We start from the raw sequence: 18175 nt of genomic DNA, 5'->3' as shown, positions 1-18175 counted from the left end.
TCTTAAATGAGATTAGGTTTGCCATGTGAAATATGTTTGTAAAAAGTCTGAGATCATCACCATGGCTCTGCAAGGCTTTAAATAGCTCATCAGATTTAGGATTGTGTTTATGTGCTAAAGATAGAGCTGCTCCTGAAATGTCAGTGGAGGTTCAAGGTGAGAGACACTGAGGGATGATTAACACTGGAAACAAAACAGAGAAGAAAAGTAATTACTAAGAAATTAAGCTTTCATGTTTAACAAGTGTTCAGAAATATGGTTAATCATTGTTATGGAAGCTGTGTGTTTTTATTCGTACTGTCTACTGTATTGTACATTTCTACTGTCTGTCTATCAGTGAGTAGTTGCACCGTATATATGCTGCATGTGAAGCATGTTGAGATATTTCATGCCTGCAGTCACTGTGAATGAATTTGAATCTCTTTATGTTGACAGCTGCACATGTAAACAGTTCATATGATCATAGTGATGCTATGACAGCTCTTTGCCCCACAAATAATTATGCTTAACACTATGTAGAGAGACACACGTGCAATAAACACAAACACTGTCACTATTTCCATAGAGTATTATCTGCAGTCTTTGACAGCAGTGGACACATATTTAGCTATTAAAGGGTTATATTGTTTATTCTCTGTTTTTATTTTAATTTTTATTTTAATGAGGATCCAGCAATGACCTCAATTATTTGTTGTGGTTATATATGTTGAATGTGTCCATCTAGTGGCCACAGTGAGGAACTGTCGTGTAAATGCAGGATGAATGGGACCATCACAGGAGAACGACAGTCATTTTCTGGTTTTCTGTGTCATTGTGTTCCCAGATTCAGGTGTATTTATTTATTTATTTTTTAATGATTATTCTGCAAAATTAGTCGTCAATATTTTTGGTTTTCTAGAAGAGAAAAACAACATTTTAAACGTGTTTTATCTGCTAAAAGTTTATTTCGCCAACTTTTTGTTGTAGATTAGATGGACTTTATAAATGTTGTATTGATGGGGACTTTATTATGTTTCATTATGCTGGCAAACATTAAATGTTCCTCAAACATTGGTTTATGGTTTCCATTTGATTACTTCTTTGGGAATCACTTCCTAATATTTTAGAAACATAGTTTTTATGGTTTTATTTTCCCAACTAAAACTAAAATATGTTCCCAGAACATTTTAGAAACATTGCTTTTAAGGTTTGTTTTTGTTTTAGAAGTGCTTTAAAGTTTTTCCCAACTAAAACTAAAGTGCATTTTTAGAAATGTTGTTTGTAAGTTTTCAGACATTTTCAGAACATTATAGAAACTTTATAATTTTTTATAAAACTAAAGTTTTGCTTAAGTTTTTAGAAACGTTGTTTATAAGTTGTTTTTAGACATTTTTGTTTTCAAGTTTTAATTTTCCCAACTAAAACCCAAGTCCATTCTCAGAACTTTAGAGAACCAAATCTCAGTCGACTGGCGACAGAAAGCCTCTCACGGGCCTCTGAAGTGTTTTGCTTCCGGTCATAAACAACCTGATGCGTTTGATTCACAGGATGTGGAGAAACACACACACACACACACACACACACACACACACTCACTCTCTCTCTCTCTCTCTCTACACCAAACGATATTTTTTGTCCCGTAACCCGCAGGCCGGTCAGGTTTTACTATCCTTGTGGGGACATTTGGTCCCCACGGTGTAGTATAAACAAGTACACACACACACACACACGAGTTTGCACGCGCGTCTCCATCATGTTTAATCTTCGTTCTGTGTGTGTGATCGCGTTGTTGGTTCTCAGTGCGTCGAGAGCTGATGAAGATGCTGCTGCTGCTGATGATGATGATGAAGGTCTGGCAGCAAGCCCAGTGTCTGCGGAGTTGGGCGCCGTGCGTTCGGTGTGTAAGCCGGTTCCGAACACGATGGGTCTGTGTTCCGGTATCGGTTACGGAGAGATGCGCTTACCGAACCTGCTGGGTCACGCCAGCGCGAGAGAAGCGCAGCAGCAGTCCGCCGCGTGGATGCCGCTGCTCGGTAAGCACTGTCACCGAGACACGCGGCGCTTTCTCTGCTCGCTCTATGCGCCGGTGTGTTTACCGGAGGTCTCGGCTCCGGTGGGACCGTGCCGCAGTCTCTGTGAGGCGGTGAGGGACGCGTGTCTGCCCGTCATGAGCGCCTTCGGCTTTCCGTGGCCGGAGATGTTCAACTGCAGCCGGTTCCCAGATGGAGCGGAGCTCTGCATCCCCGGAGAAAGAGACCCGAACCGGGATGAAACCACCGAGGCGACCGAAGGTTTGAACCGACTTTAATTTTAATTTAATTTTCAGCTGCTTACACACAGAATCTTTACTTTCACACAGTTTCTGAAAGCTGTCACTCAAACAGCAGAAGCACACACCAGATCTGCAAAACCAGACACTATTCTCAGCCTTTGACTTTATGCAAAACACAACACACAGTTCTCTATGCAACACACACACATCTGAGAGGAAGTCTCTTGATTTCCTTTTCCAAACACAACCAATCAAAAACTCCTGGCATGTGCTTCACTGAACTCCAACCAATCAATAAACACACACATCTACACAACTACACACATGCTTGATGTGTTGCCTTTCTTTCGTTCTGTGTAATACTGTATTCACAGCCACAAATACTTACAGTAAAACAGGTTTGCTTTCAATCTTGCTTTCGTGTTTACTGTGAATTTTTGCAACATCTGTCTGCCATTTACTTTCAATCTTGAACACAGGAGCTCATTAAAGCACATATTTAGGTTTTGAATAACTGTGTATATGATATATCCAAAAATATAATATTATGGCAAAGGTGTTTGCTTTTGAGTTGTGTTTGTGATATTTTGAATGCAGTGCTTCATTTTGCAAGAGATGCAAGGCATTTTGCATTCTGTGTGCAATTTTTAGATTTGTGTGTAAAGTTTTAAAAAAGAGAGGCAAAGTTTTGAAAATCTGTGCAAGCAGCTGAAAACAACTGTTAGGTTTTTCCTCCATTTCTTCTGTCTTTTCTCCAGATTCTGCAGTGTGTGAGGTTTGCAGTCCAGACTCCGAAGGACTCGGAGAGCAGGAGATCCAGCAGAACTTCTGCAAGAGTCAGTTTGGTGAGAAATAGATTTGAGACTAGACGTGTGTAGACTAGCTTTCATCTGGTCTGCAGCGTCCTGAATAACTGATCATGATGGAGCCACTCAAAATGTTTAAAGGAATAGTTCAGCCAAAAATTAAAATTCGATGTAAGGATGTATATTTGTGTTTTCATCAGGTTTGTAGAAATGTGTCTCTGCATCAGTGTCTCAGCAATGGATGCTCTGCAGTGAATGGGTGCCGTCAGAATGAGAGTCTGATAAAAACATCACAATAATCCACAGCACTCCAGTCCATCAGTTAACATCTGGAGAAGACAAAAGCTGAGACACATCCAGCATTAAGACGTTTTTAACTCTAATACGAGTCTATAATAACACTTCCTCCAGTGAACAAGTGTTCTGGTCTGAATCAGGAGAGAAATCTGCAGATCAAGCAGCGTTTATGAGAGAAAACTGTCCAAAACAGCTCTAATCAAATATGTGGCTGGAATTTGATGTGAGAGACAACAGCAGATGCACTTTTTCACTGAAGGAAGCGTTATTATGGATTATGGACTCTATGGTATTTTAGTTAAAAACATCTCATTCTGACGGCACCCATTCACTGCAGAGCATCCATTGCTGAGTAAGGATTAAAAACATTCAACCATGATGAACTTCTGAAGCAGTACATTTTCATAGAAATAAAAGCTGTTGAAATGTTTTCTTAAGTAAAATGGCTGATTTCAATTGCTTAATTTGTACATTTTTAAAAAATATTATTTCTATTTTTATTTCTGTTATTCTCATTTGAATTTTTATTCTATGTGCATTTCATTGCATATCAAACTATGCATGGTTGTGTGTGGCACATTGTCTGCAAATTGGAATTATATAATGTAGCTGTTTCCTCATCCAAACGTCCCTGTTATTAGCTTTTAAAAGATAAGTCCACTTCATAAATTAAAATTTTCTGATAATTTACTCACCCCCATGTCATCCAAGATGTTCGTGTCTTTCTTCAGACGCAAAGAAATAAATTTTTTTTTTTTTTTTTTAGTAAAACTTCCAGGATTTTTCTCCATACAGTGCAATTGGTGGCCAGCAGATCGAAGGTTAAAAACGCAGTTTCAATGTAGCTTCAAAGAGCTCCACATGATCCCAGCCGAGGATTAAAGGTCTTATATAGTCTTTTTCTTTGAAAAAAAATTATATTTATACACTTTTTAACCACAAATGCTCAGCTAGCATTAGCTCTGCGATGCATGTCTTTATTAAGTGTCTTTATTAGGCAGAAGTTCTGACCCAGTTTTTTACAAAGCCAATATGCAAAAAACAATAGGGCTGTCCTCAACTAAAGATTTTTTGGTCAACTAGTAGTCGTTCATTTGAAGCATTAGTCGACTAATCGCATGTTTATTAATAAACCATTTAAATCATAATAATGAGCCTTTAATAGCCTACATATAATAAGCGCTCATGCACATGCATAAAGCTTGCCACGGCACACCGGCAGAAGTAATGATTATGAATGTGTCAGAGAAAAACAGTAAGGAGGTTGCATTAACATTTTAACAATTTTTTGCAAAACTAGTACTTTCTTTGTTTTCGGTTTAAGAGATGAAGTCGGCGACACTGACTCGTCATCTCCGCAGTAGTGATGCGCCTGTATGCATGTTTCATACGGATTACATAATCTGAGAATATCTGTTTTCCATTTGAATTGGTTCATTTGAAAGTAGACATTTCGCTCTCTATAGATATATTTTTCATGTTTGTAAAGAAAGTACACACAGAGTTTTGCGCTGAAGTTCACAGAGACCGAGACGGCAGAAAGCGCATCCTGTGTCCTTTCATTGTTTTACAAAAGCGCAATGTTTTGTTGTTATTGTGAGTGCACACAAACAAACGTAGAGTCTTTACAGATTCGAAAGATGCATTCAGCCTACTCTTATACACTGAACAGCGCATATATCTCTAGGTTAACATTAGATTAAGAAAACAGTGTAAAAAAAAAACATGTAAAGTTGCTGCTACTAACATATTTCAGATGATAAGCCATATTCGAGGTCGATGAATGATAGGCGAGCGTTTGGATGTCCTGCTCGATGTAATGTATTGCCACATCTTTTTTTTTTCTGCGACTAAGCGGCTTATAAAATTTTGGTCGACCAAGCCTCTTCTCGTCGACTAACCGTTAGTTGACTTTTAGGGGGCAGCCCTAAAGAAAAGTCAAATGCCCTTTACAAAAAAAGGTAGAAAAACAATGTCGGACGATTTTAAAGTTGGAGGAGAAAATAAGATGGAGTTTTTAACCCAAGTACAAAGAAGGACTAACCGTGCGTGATCTTTCCAGCAGGATTACAGACACGCATCGCAGAGCTAATGCTAGCCGAGCATTTGAGATTAAAAAAAGTCTATTAATAATATAATTTTTTTAAAAGAAAAAGACTAGATAAGACCTTTAATCCTCGGCTTGGATCATGTAGAGCTCTTTGAAGCTTCATTGAAATTGTGTTTTTAACCTTCGATCCGCTGTCCACCACTGAAGTCCACTGTATGGAGAAAAATCCTGGAATGTTTTCCTCAAAAAAACAAAAACAAAACTGAAGAAAGAAAGACATGAACATCTTGGATGACATGGGGGTGAGTAAATCATCAGAAAATTTTAATTTATAAAGTGAACTTATCTTTTAAAAGCTAATAACAGGGACGTTTGGATGAGGAAATAGCCACATTATATAATTCCAATTTTATTTGTGCCACACACAACCATGCATAGTTTATATGTAATGAAATGCACATAGAATAAAAATTACAGAAATTAAAAACAGAAATTAAAATCAAAAATCAAAATAGAAATAGAAATAGAAAAATAAAAATTATATTTAAAAAAAATTGCAAATTAAGCAATCTTGGATGACATGGTGGCGAGTAAATTATGAGGAAATCTTCACTCTGGAAGTGAACTCCTTTAACTCTTTCCTCGCCAAACACAGAAAAGTTATACGCTAGGGGGCGCTATTACGCATCTCCTGAATGAGTCTAGAAAGTGCCGATCAAAAATACAGACGAGGAAGATGTCATATGTAAGCATATGCATATGAAAAATAATGCGATCATCAACACTAACCGCATATAAATGAAAACTGCCTAATGTTACCGAGTGAAATGTTGATTCAGAAAGTGTTAAAGGCCTGTGAAGCTTTGGGATACTGATGAAAGCCATCTACTGCATCTTTGCTTTGATAATATTACTGAATATGATCCAGATTTTCTCAGCTTTTTGCTCAAAATTTTACTTTTTTTTTGTTTTTGTTTTTTTATGAAACCTACCTACGTTCATGTGTTGGAAAATATAAAAACTGCTTGAAGATTTTTTTGGTTTGAAAGTAGAGGGTCTGATTTTGTTTTGATGTATTGCATGTTCAGATATTTGATATAACAAAATATTCTGGGAGCCATGAACGTTTAGTGAAAGTCAGCAAAAACGCTGTTAATTTCTGTTCTTCGCCCTGCTGTTCTCCAGCGTTCAGACTGCGCATCGGCTCCTGGTCTCGGCTCGGGACAGACGTGCGTGTGGTTCCTCAGGGCCGCAGTCGGGTCCTCCGCTGGCTCGGCGGGCCGCAGGAGCAGAGCGCTCTCTGGCTGCCTCACGGATGCTCCTGTCCCGCGCTGGAGGGTCAGCTCAAGGGCTCCTACATCGCTCTGGGTCACATGCAGAACGGACGCATGCTCCTCAGGAGACTCCTCAAGTGGTCCCGTGATGAGAAAGAGCTGAAGAAGTTCATCAGGACGCTGCTGAGACAAGACTGCTGAGACACGATTAATGAACAAACGGATTGCGCAAAAACGGCATTTTCAAAATGGCCTGTTTTCTAATTTTTTGAGGAAAATGCAAATCTTCATAAGTCATTTTAATATAATTTTTGCTTATTAAAGAAAAAATATTACCCACTCAACCATTATCCCATCCTCATCCAACCCAACCTCAACTTTGATGCAAATTAATTCTACTGTACATTTGATGAAATAGAAATAATTAATAAAAAAAGTGTATATATATACATACACAGTATATATACACTACCAGTCTTTTGAATAGTAAGATTTTTAATGTTTTTTAAAGAAGTGTCTTCTGCTCACCAAGCCTGCATTTATTTGATACAAAATACAGCAAAAGCAGAAATATTGTTAAATATTTTTACTACTTAAAATAACCTTTATATTTTAAACTGTAATTTATTTCTGTGATGCGCAGCTGTATTTTCAGCATCATTACTGCAGTCTTCAGTGTCACATGATCTTCAGAAATCATTCTAATATGCTGATTTGCTGCTCAACAAACATTTCTGATTATTATTATTATTATTATCAATATTTAAAACAGTTGAGTACATTTTTGTTTTCAGGATTCTTTGAATAGAAAGATCCAAAGATCAGCATTTATCTGAAATAAGAAAGCTTTTGTAACATTATACACTACACCATTCAAGAGCTTGGAGTCAGCATCATTTTGTTTGGGATGGAAATTATAGAAATTAATTTATCAAGGATGCTTTAAATTGATCAAAGTGATGATAAAGACATTCATAATGCTACAAAAGATATAAGATAAATGCTTTTCTTCTGAACTTTCTATTCATCAAAGAAACCTGAAAAAATGTACTGTTTTCAACATAATAATAATAGTTTTTTGAGCAGCAAATCAGAATATTAGAATGATTTTTGAAGGATCGTGAGATTGGAGTAATGATGCTAAAAATTCTGCTTTGAAATCACAGGAATAAATTACATTTTAAAGTATATTCAAATAGAAAACAAGGATATTTTAAGAAGTTATTTTAAATAGTAAAAATATTTCAAAATTTTACTGTTTTTGCTGTACTTTGCATCAAATAAATGCAGGCTTGGTGAGCAGAAGACACTTCTTTAAAAAACATTAAATATCTTACTGTTCATAAACTGGTAGTGTATATATATATATGGTAATAAAAATACACAAAAAAAAAAGAAGTTGAGCAGGTCATATATATTTTGTGGCTGTATTCTCTATTTTTCACTTTTTCAAAAGATGCCAAGAATTGTTGCCAAATTGAGTAAAATTTCTTCACTGATGCCTTATTTTTTCATAATTTCAGATATCGCATTGCCTTTTTAATCTATTGAGAGTAAGTAGGGGTGAAAAAGGTTCTTTCATTTAAACATTACACCTTTCAACGAAACATCTATTTTTTGTTTTTTACTGATTTTTATATTGGCTTTGTGATGACTGTACTAAAACAAAATGTTTATTTTGTAATTAAAGAACAGTTTTGTTGTACATTTTGTTGGTTTTCATTGCATATGCTGACAAGCCACACACTGTGAATATCCAGCATTATTTCTGCGCTCAGGTCAGACGGTCACGTGATGCTCCAGGTGAGACGCAGGTGTAAGCGGAGGCCTCATGCGCTCCATCCATTATTCAGACGGAGGAATCTGATTGGCTGCTGCATGAGCGTGTCTGCACACCTGTCGCGTTCCGTCTGTCTGTCTCTCTTCTGAACACCGTCGTCCTCAGAGTGTCTCCTGTGGGTCAAGAAAGTTCCGGATCTGGTAAAGTCATTTATTTTATTATGATCAGATATCTGTGTGCAGGTGTTTGTTGGAATGAAACTGATCTGAGATCAGCTCAGGGTTGGTCTCGTGTCTTCAGTTACGTCTCTGGCAGGTGAACGTGTTCTGTCACATCACAGAGCAAAAACCAAGGCATTTAAATTATTTATGTGTGCTGGAACTGAAGTATTTTCTATAGAGTAATGTCTGTTAGGTAAGTCCTCACTAGTGCTGATAGTGATGTACTGAACCTCTAGCAGTGAGTGTTTTTGCTTTTTCTGCTTTGAGAATGTTACAATGCGGTTGCTAAAGTGTTCTGAGTGTTTTTAGTGTGTTGCTATGCGGTTATTCATATTTTTAGTGTTGCTATGTATCGTCCAGGGTGTTCTGGGTGTGTTTAGTCTTTCTGTGTGGCTGCTAAGGTGTCCTGAATCTTTTAACCCTTCTGCGGTCTTTATTTGTGAATCACACTCATGTTCCTTACGGTAAAAAGTAACCGGACACCTAAAACATAACTTCTTATTTTTTCATTAAAATCATTGTAATACATTTTTGTTAAATAATATATTTAGATTTTTTATTTTGCATTTTGAGAGGGTTTTGTGGTACTAGTTAATATTTATGCAGTAATTAATATCCATTTTTTCCCATTGAAAAAAATAATTAAAAATAACAATAATTTGTATATATTATATAATTTTTTATTTATAAATTTTTGTATTATTATTATTATTATTATTATATAATACATTTTTTTTTTTTGTTTTTTTTATTATTTTTCCATTTTGGAAGGCAGAGTAGCACCATCTGGTTGCTAAAAAAAAAGAAAAACACGTGTTATGCCATGGTGTAACCACTAGTTGCCTGAATAGTTGCTACAGAGGTGTTGTGTGTGCTGTGTGAACATGACGTTACTGTAGTTCTACACTAAATGTGAATGTGCATTAATTCATCTGTCTTGCAAAAAAAAAAAAAAAAAAATGCAAACTCAGAATATGACACAAACCTGCAATAATTAAATGTTAAATAACACAAATGTATCCAATCCCATTTTATTAACCGATGTTTTTCCTGCTGACCTTTGATGGTCCAGTTCAACCATACTAATAAGCAAAAATGACTTCAGATAAACTAACAATTGTGCTTCATTGTTTTTTTAGTGCTGAAGAGTGTTGAACCTTCTTCTACTTTACAGACATGAATTTACTTTTCCTTCAGCCTGAGGTTTATTCATAACACGTTTTGGTGTGAAAGGGCTTTTACATTTGCTATAAATAAAACTTCTTATATTAAAAAACAAACAATCAAGCCCTGCTCATATTTAAAAAGTAACGTGAAAGTAACGCAAAAGTAACATAATGCATTACTTTCCAGAAAAATAACTAAGTAACATAATTAGTTACTTTTTTAGGGAGTGACGCAATATTGTAATGCATTACTTTTAAAAGTAACTTTCCCCAACACTGGTTTTTAGACATAATTACATATTTTTATTAGGTCGGTGGGAGATTTGAATATATATTTAAACAATCTCAAAGACTAATTTTGTCAAGTTTAAGATATTTTATTGTTAGAAATAGTGATTTGAAGTGTTAGTTTTTGCATTATGATCGCAGTCAAACCTGAACATTGTGTTAAAGAGAATGCAAGGAAGCATTTTGCTACCCATTTTTAATTCAGAATTTAATAAAAATGCAGTTCATTCAATCAAACATTTTTCAATGAACGTCTATTTTTTGTAAAATGTCAGTGAACAATAACAAAAGGAAAGAATAGTAATCAAAAGGAAACGGCAAAAATGAACAAGCTAAAATAACAGGAAGCATATAATAATGATCAAACAGTAAATGAACAAGAGAAATAATAAAGTTATAAAGAAAAAATAATGTTAAGTTATAAAGAGTTGTAAATACTATTTTAACTATATTTATCTTATGTGGCCTACTATATAACTATATGTGACCCTGGACCACAGAACCAGTCATAAGGGTACATTTTTGGAAATTCAGATTTATACATCATCTGAAAGCTTTCCATTGATGTATGGTTTGTTGGACAATATTTGTCTGAGATTCAACTATTTGAAAATCTGGAATCTGAGGGAGCAAAATAATCTAAATATTGAGAAAATCACCTTTAAAGTTGTTCAAATGAAGTTCTTAGCAATGCATATTACTAATCAAAAATGAAGTTTTGATATATTTACGGTAGGAGATGTACAAAATATCTTCATGGAACATGATCTTTACTTAATATCCTAATGATTTTTGGCATAAAAGAAAAATGTATAATTTTGACCCATACAATGTATTGTTGGCTATTGCTACAAATATACCTGTGCTGCTTATGACTGCTTCTGTGCTGCAGGGACACAAATACTAACTACATACTAACTCTACATAACAACTAGCCTATGCATGGTTGCAAATTGTGTATAAGTGTGTGTGTGTGTGTGTGTGTTTATTTCACAGGCTTGATGTTTTAGAGTGTCACCCCTTCACTGCTGTAAGCTTTTTCTGCATTATGACTGAATTATTGAATGGATTTCACATATTCTCAAAACTCTGTGTTACAGACACAGTGTTTCATAGGTGTGTGTGTGATTAAATGTCTATATCACAGTCTTGATGTTTTATAGTGTCATCCATTCACCGCCTTGTACTTTTGTCAGTATTTTGGCCGATTTATAGATTGTGCCCACAAATTCTCAGAATTGTTGTGTTTTTGTCCATTTCTCATTCATTTCGTTTCAGTTTTTGACCGAAGACCAAGAGTGTGAGTATTTTTTTTTACGACCACTTGTTCAAATCATGCCCTCAATTTTATTCTGAGTTCACATTCCAAGTGCCATACAAGTCACCAAGTTTTGTACAATTCTGATGAAGCTGTGATTTTAAAAATTCAAAACGTAAAATTCTCCAGTCAGAAGTGATGGAAGACCACAAAAGGGTTAATGTGTTGCTATGTGCAGGGCCGGATTTACCTTTTATTGTGACGTGTGTATATATAAAATAATTTTTTGCCCCCGCCCCCTATTAATATATACTATTACCACCCCAAAACAGCCAACAAAATTAATCTCAATCCATATGAAAATTGTCAGTGTTCTCTATCGCAGAATTCCATTGCTGATTAAATAACATTATTTTAGAGCTAGTAATGGAGGCTTGAGCCTTTCTCCATGCAGAGAAATGTCATGCTTTTCAGTTGCAAAACTAGGCTACTTTAAGTTCCTGTGCGTGTTTGATCCACGTGTGCGTAAATGTGAAACTAAAAACAAAAACAAAAAAGGCTTATCTTATATCAAAAAATATCAAAAAATTCTTAAATTAGGATGCATTTGCTAAGGTGTTCTGAGTGATTTTAATGTTGTTGCTATGCGGTTGCTAGGGTGTGTTGGGTGGTTTTGTACTGTCTGAAGTGTGTCTGTGTTCTCAGGTCGGCGCTGAAGATGGTTTCTCCTGCGATCGCTTTGGCTTTTCTTCCGCTCTTGCTCACGCTGATTATCCGTTACCGATATTATTTCGTGCTGCTGTATCGGGCTGTTCTGATCCGCTGGGTGCGGGACTGTCTGACGGGCCTCAGCCGAGAGGAGCGGGCGTTTCAGTACATTCTGACCCATGCCACACCCGGAGACGCCCAGAGCATCCTGGACACATTTGACCACTGGTGCAGCAAAGTGGAGTTCATCAGCAACATCGGACCCAAGAAAGGTCATAAACACACTCGCACATTGACACATCTATCGTCATCATGTGTTCAGGTGGACTCTGTCTTAGTGCTTATTTGTATTTTTAGAAGAGACATTTATTTTTCTAGTAGGTAAATTTGTGATTTGCATCTTTGACCCCAAAACACTTGTATGTGAAGCATCTGTGATTCTCAACCAGGGGCCCACAAAATGAATTAAAATAAGACAAAACAACCTTTTAAAATAAGCTAAAACAAATAAAAATCAGGATGTTTTTGTTTTAATTTACCACCTCAACAACTGATTGTTTTCTTTGATGAACAAGGATTCACACAGCCTTGAAAAACATGGATATTTCATGGATATTTACTAGACCTGTAAAAGTCATGGAAATGAATAACGCAATGGCTATTTTCATAAATCATATACATTTGTTATATCAAGCTCCAAAATATTTTATCCGGTAGAAATTGTGAATAAAAAGGAAAGCCATTTCACTGATGAAGTCAAGTCACCTTTATTTCTTTAGCACTTTTTGCAGCTTGTTTCAAAGCAGCTTCACAGCAATAAACAGAAAAATAGCAGTGTTAATGATACAAAATGTATCGATTATGAAACAACTATATCAGTTATAAAGCAGCTCTACAGAAGACAATAGTGTCTATATTCAGAGCAATTCAGATTGTTCTCATGGAGCGCAGCTGGAAGACAACAAAACCAGAGGTATTTTGCATTGCATGGAAGGATAGTATTTCTACCTACAGAAAGGCCTAAAACTACTAGATATACATTTACATTTAGGCATTTAGGCCTAGACGCTTTTATCCAAAGCAGCTTACAAATAAGGACAATAGAAGCAATCAAAATCAACAAAAGAGCAATAATATGTAAATGCTGTAAGGTAAGAAAGATATGCTTACTTTTGCACTCTTTTTAGAAAACAAACACAACCCTAGGTATTTATTTCATACAGTGGCTAAATTAACAACAAATAAAGCATCAATAGGTTCAGACATTTTCCAGCAGCACAGCAGAAATGGTTTAATGAGTTTTTTTACTTAGTTCTGCTATTTCCTGTTTATCTCTGTGAAGCTGCTTTGACACAATCTGTATTGTAAAAGGTGACTCATCCGATAGTGTCAGTGCAGTCAAATCAATAATATTCCTGGATATGAAGTATCTTTTAAAAATATAAATATAACTACATAAAGATGAATTAAGAAAGTAAATGGGGCCCATTCTTATTAAACATCATTGGCTGTCTCACAGGTAAGATTCTGGACCGGCTGCTGCAGGAACACTGTCCCATCACGGTGCTGGAGCTGGGCACTCACTGCGGATACAGCACAGTCCGCATCGCCCGCTCGCTGCCCATCGGCGCCCGCATTTACTCCGTCGAGATGGATGAGAGAAATGCTCAGGTGGCTGAGAAAATCATCCGGCTGGCAGGTTTTGATGAGGACATGGTGAGTTCATGAGACGCATTTACATTTATATTTGGTCATTTAGCAGACGCTTTTATCCAAAGAGACTTACAAATGAGGACAATAGAAGCAATCAAAACTAACAAAAGAGCAATAATATGCAAGTGCTATAACAAGGCTCGGAGTAACGGAGTATACATAGCAAGGTTTATATATATACATATACACACACACACACACACACATAACAAAAAGAAAACAAGTAGATAGAATAGAAAAAGAATAGAGAAAGCTAGTGTTAGAGGCCTTTTTTTAAAGAAAACAAACCGTTAGAAAACAAATAGAGAGTGCTAGAGTTAGAGGGTCAAATAAAGATGGAAGAGATGTGTTTTTAGCCGTTTCCTGAAGATGGTTAAGGACTCAGCTGCTGGGATTGAGTCGGGCAGGTCATTCCACCAGGAGGGAACAGTCAATGTAAAAGTCTGTGAAAGCGATTTTGTGCCTCTTTGGGATGAACAATAAAGCGCCGTTCACTTGCAGAACACAAGCTTCTAGAGGCACATAAGTCTGAAGTAATGAATGAGGGCGTTTGCATGGAGACAGACATTCAGTTCAGTATGTTGTACTTATTTAAACATTTTCACTTGACAAAAAGCTCTTATGAAAAGACGGTAAAACCACTGAACAGATGGTACATCTATCCCTCACATTCTTGGCTTCATTTATCTTTCTTCCTTTACTTACTTTATGAAGTATTAATTGACACACAATAATGGTTGTCTGATGCACACTACTGTGTGTGTTTTGCTATTAAACTTTAATAATTGTAGCTTATTATGACCAAAAACCATCCAGTTACAGGAAGGGACTGAAATAAAGCATGTGTTTTGTGTTATTCTAATCAAAACCCCACATTCAGCAGCAGTGTTGGGGGTAATGCATTACAAGTAACGTGAGTTCCCTAATCAGATAACTTTTTAAAGTAGCTAGTAATGCATTACTTTTTAAATTAGAAGGAAATACAGTGCCCTCCACTAATATTGGCACCCTTGGTAAATATGGCGGCTGTGAAAATAAATCTGTATTATTTATACTTTTGATCTTTCATTCAAAAAATGCACAATTTTAACCTATCATTGAAGTAAAGCAATTGAAAGTTGGGGGAAATGTCATTGTGAAATAAACGCTTTCTCTAGTTCATGTTGGCCACAATTATTGGCACCCAATTATTGCAACTTCCTTTTCCCAAGATAATAGTTTTCTCCTGTAATGCCTGAAGAGTTTGGAGAACACCTGATAAGAGATCAGAGACCATTTCCTTCATCCAGAGTCTCTCCAGATCCTTCAGATTCCTCTTAATTATTCCCCTGATGGTGGAAATGGGGATTTTCAATGCTTTAGCTCTTTTCTTACAGCCACTTTCTATTTTGTGAAGCTCAACAATCTTGTTCTGCACAAGAACTATATTCTTAGGTTTTTCTCGTTGTGATGGATGATTAAGGGAATTTGGACTTTGTGTTCCTCATATTTATAATCCTGTGGAATAGAAATGACTTCTGGCTGGACAATTTCATGCTCCTATAATCACCCTGGTGTGTTAAAAAATGTAAATATGAATGGGAATGTACTTCAGGGACATTTTACTCATAAGAATTTCTAAGGGTGCCAATAATTGTGGTCAACATGCATTGGAGAAAAACATTTATTTCATCATGAGATTTTCTCCCCACTTTCAATTGTTTTACTTCAATGAAAGGTTACAATTTTTGTGAATTTTTTTAATGAAAAATAAAAAAGATCAAAAAAGCAGATTTATTTTCACAGTCGCCTTTTCTCATATTTACCAAGGGTGTCAATATTAGTGGAGGGCACTGTATTTCCTTCTAAGTTACCTTTTCAAATAAGTAACACGAGTTACTTTGTTTCCCATGTATTGACTGACAGCTCTTGTGTTGCCATGTTGAGAGAAATCAGGAGTAAAGGTCATTGCACACGGAGTCTGAAATTTTCGTATGCGATTTTTCGTATTCGTTATCCTAAAAATTCATCACGGACAGAAACCTTGCACACTGAGTCCGATGCATATTAATTAATACGTTGCGAAAAGATTCGCAAAACAGTACTAAATGGAGTCTTCACACAGTGAGGATGATTTTGTTTTCCTCTCGCTTCTTAAAAAGAGAAAAAGAAAGGAAATATTGGGTCCATCCAATCCTGATATAGAGAGGAAGGAGAGTTCCCCCTCCTTATTAAGGAGCAGCGGGGTTATCACGGGCGATTCAAAGTTTACTTCAGGATGTCAGTGGCTCAGTTTGATGCTTTGCTAGCGATACTAGAGCCACATATTAAAAAGACCACCAATTTCTGTGAACTCAGTGTGCAAGGATCTTTACAGTGCTTTGTGCTGCGAGACGAAGTGGATGAACTTGACAATCGCCATTCTGGATTTTGGTGTTCGCTTGTGGCTCTGAATTGTCAAAATACCTCAAAATGCTTGCTACAAATGCGAAAAGTGCAGAAAATTTAACCCTATCCAAATTTTTTTATGACGGACGAAAGTTTTGGAGGCAGTGTGTAAACGTGATTGACACAACATGAGGTCGAATTTATTTTTCGGACTCAGTGTGCAATGGCCTTTCCTCCCGATTTCTCTCTACATGGGGACAGTAGAGCTTTCAATCAATAAATGGGCAAAAAAGTAACTGGCGTTACTTATTTGAAAAAGTAACAGATATTTTCTTGTAAATTAAAAAGTAATGCGTTACTTTACTAGTTACTTGGAAAAAAAGTAATCAGATTACGCAACTCGCGTTACTTGTAATGCGTTACCCCCAACACTGAAATTAACGTAATGCATTACTTTCCATAAAAAGTAACAGTGATGTAATTAGTTACTTTTTTAGGAAGTAACGCTTACTCCTGATTTCTCCCAACGTGGGCACAGGAGAGCTTTCAATCAATAAATGGGGAAAAAAGGTAACTGGCGTTACTTATTTGAAAAAGTAACTCAGATATTTTCTTGTAAATGAAAAAGTAATGCATTACTTTACTAGTTACTTGAAAAAAGTAGTCTAATTACGTAACTTGCATTACTTGTAATGCGTTACCCCCATCAGTAATGGTAAAATAATGTAATGCATTCCTTTCCATAAAAAGTAACTAAGTAACGCAATTAGTTACTTTTTTTAGGGAGTAACGCAATATTGTAATGCATTACTTTTAAAAGTAACTTTCCCCAACACTGTGTTGGTCTGAGCGGTTTGATCTGTTCCTCAGGTGGAGCTGATCGTGCGTCCGTCGGATGAGGTGATCCCGCGTCTGCGTGAGGATTTCGGCGTGGAGCGTCTGGATCTGGTCTTCATGGATCACTGGAAGCGCTGTTACCTGCCGGACCTGCAGCTACTGGAGGGCAGCGGTCTGCTGGGCGAGGGTTCCATCATTCTGGCCGATAATGTCATCTTCCCCGGAGCGCCCAACTTCCTGCGACACGCGCGCCGCTCTGGCCTGTACGAGGTCAGAGTTCACCGCGCCATGCTGGAGTACATCCGTGGCATCCGCGACGGCATGGCCGAGCTTACCTTCCTCGGGATCAAGTAAAACACACTTGCAGGAAGTTAACGTGACGCTATGAACAGTTCATGTCACAGCTTTCATTTATTTGATCCTTGTTCGCTAACGTCGTCAATCATCAGGTGATGAGCAACATTCACATTTCTGCATTTATCCAAAGTGACTTACGTTGCATTCAACGCACACATTAACATTTGATCGTTCCTTGCTTTCCCTGGGAATCGAACCCATGACCTTGGCATTGCTAGTGACAAGATTTACTGTTTGAGCTACAAGAAAAGACGTGAAACACTTAGTTTGAGGATTTGTGAGATCAACAGATAATTAAAGTTGGCATGAAATAAAAATTAATCTTACTAATTTTATTATGGACAATTCATCTGTGCATAATTTTGTTAACCTCATGTTTTATTAAAGGGGTCATATGATGTGATTTCAAGTTTTCCTTTCTCTTTGGAGTGTTACAAGCTGTTCGTGCAGAGATGAGATCCCTGAAGTTGCAAAGACTAAAGTCTAAAAACCAAAGAGATATTCTTTATAAAAGTCAAGGCTCGTCCACGCCCCTCTAAAACGCCTCATTTAAACACGCCCCACATGTCTACGTCACGGTGTGAAAAGATTTGCATAACACCGCCCAAACGTATACGCAAAGAAAGAAGGAGTAACTATTATTCTGGCTGTAGTGTTGTTGCTGCCGCCGACGCCATGTCGTGGAGACACTGTTTTGTTGTGAAAGCGAAACTACTTTGTTTGGGCTTCCAAAAGAGGACACAACTAGAAATCAGTGGTTAAGTTGTATTTATAACACTGTTCCAGAACAGTTCAACCCAAA

General features: G+C 36.8%; 2 protein-coding genes across 3 annotated transcripts; both read left to right on the top strand.

Annotated features, from left to right (window-relative positions):
• The first annotated feature begins 1519 nt into the window (after positions 1–1519).
• Positions 1520–7202, top strand: sfrp2l (secreted frizzled-related protein 2 like). The gene is made up of 3 exons (XM_058744990.1): positions 1520–2270; positions 3010–3096; positions 6590–7202. The coding sequence occupies exons 1-3, from the start codon at positions 1733–1735 to the stop codon at positions 6877–6879; spliced, it is 915 nt and encodes a 304-aa protein (XP_058600973.1). The 5' UTR covers positions 1520–1732; the 3' UTR covers positions 6880–7202.
• A 784-nt stretch (positions 7203–7986) lies between these two features.
• tomt (transmembrane O-methyltransferase) lies at positions 7987–17753 on the top strand. Of its 2 annotated transcripts, XM_058745034.1 has the most exons (5): positions 7987–8231; positions 8457–8658; positions 12097–12371; positions 13619–13815; positions 17050–17751. In XM_058745034.1, the coding sequence occupies exons 3-5, from the start codon at positions 12110–12112 to the stop codon at positions 17368–17370; spliced, it is 780 nt and encodes a 259-aa protein (XP_058601017.1). In that variant the 5' UTR covers positions 7987–8231; positions 8457–8658; positions 12097–12109; the 3' UTR covers positions 17371–17751. The 2 variants fall into 2 exon arrangements, with proteins under 2 accessions (XP_058601017.1, XP_058601018.1); XM_058745035.1 differs by lacking the exons at positions 7987–8231; positions 8457–8658 and adding an exon at positions 11846–11912 and having other exon boundaries at positions 17050–17753.
• The last annotated feature ends 422 nt before the right edge of the window (positions 17754–18175 follow it).

This window comes from Onychostoma macrolepis, chromosome 15 (assembly GCF_012432095.1).
Source record: "Onychostoma macrolepis isolate SWU-2019 chromosome 15, ASM1243209v1, whole genome shotgun sequence".
Lineage (NCBI taxonomy): Eukaryota > Metazoa > Chordata > Actinopteri > Cypriniformes > Cyprinidae > Onychostoma > Onychostoma macrolepis.
Note: the sequence above shows the minus strand (reverse complement) of the source record. Positions and strands in the feature narration are given on the sequence as shown.

Bases quoted from the DNA above. Each gene is read 5' to 3' on its own strand.
- tomt (XM_058745035.1), top strand. From the start codon at position 12,110: ATGGTTTCTCCTGCGATCGCTTTGGCTTTTCTTCCGCTCTTGCTCACG. The intron at 12,372-13,618 runs GTCATAAACACA...GCTGTCTCACAG, and splicing joins CAACATCGGACCCAAGAAAG to GTAAGATTCTGGACCGGCTG. The intron at 13,816-17,049 runs GTGAGTTCATGA...TCTGTTCCTCAG, and splicing joins CAGGTTTTGATGAGGACATG to GTGGAGCTGATCGTGCGTCC.
- sfrp2l (XM_058744990.1), top strand. From the start codon at position 1,733: ATGTTTAATCTTCGTTCTGTGTGTGTGATCGCGTTGTTGGTTCTCAGT. The intron at 2,271-3,009 runs GTTTGAACCGAC...TCTTTTCTCCAG, and splicing joins AACCACCGAGGCGACCGAAG to ATTCTGCAGTGTGTGAGGTT. The intron at 3,097-6,589 runs GTGAGAAATAGA...GCTGTTCTCCAG, and splicing joins CTTCTGCAAGAGTCAGTTTG to CGTTCAGACTGCGCATCGGC.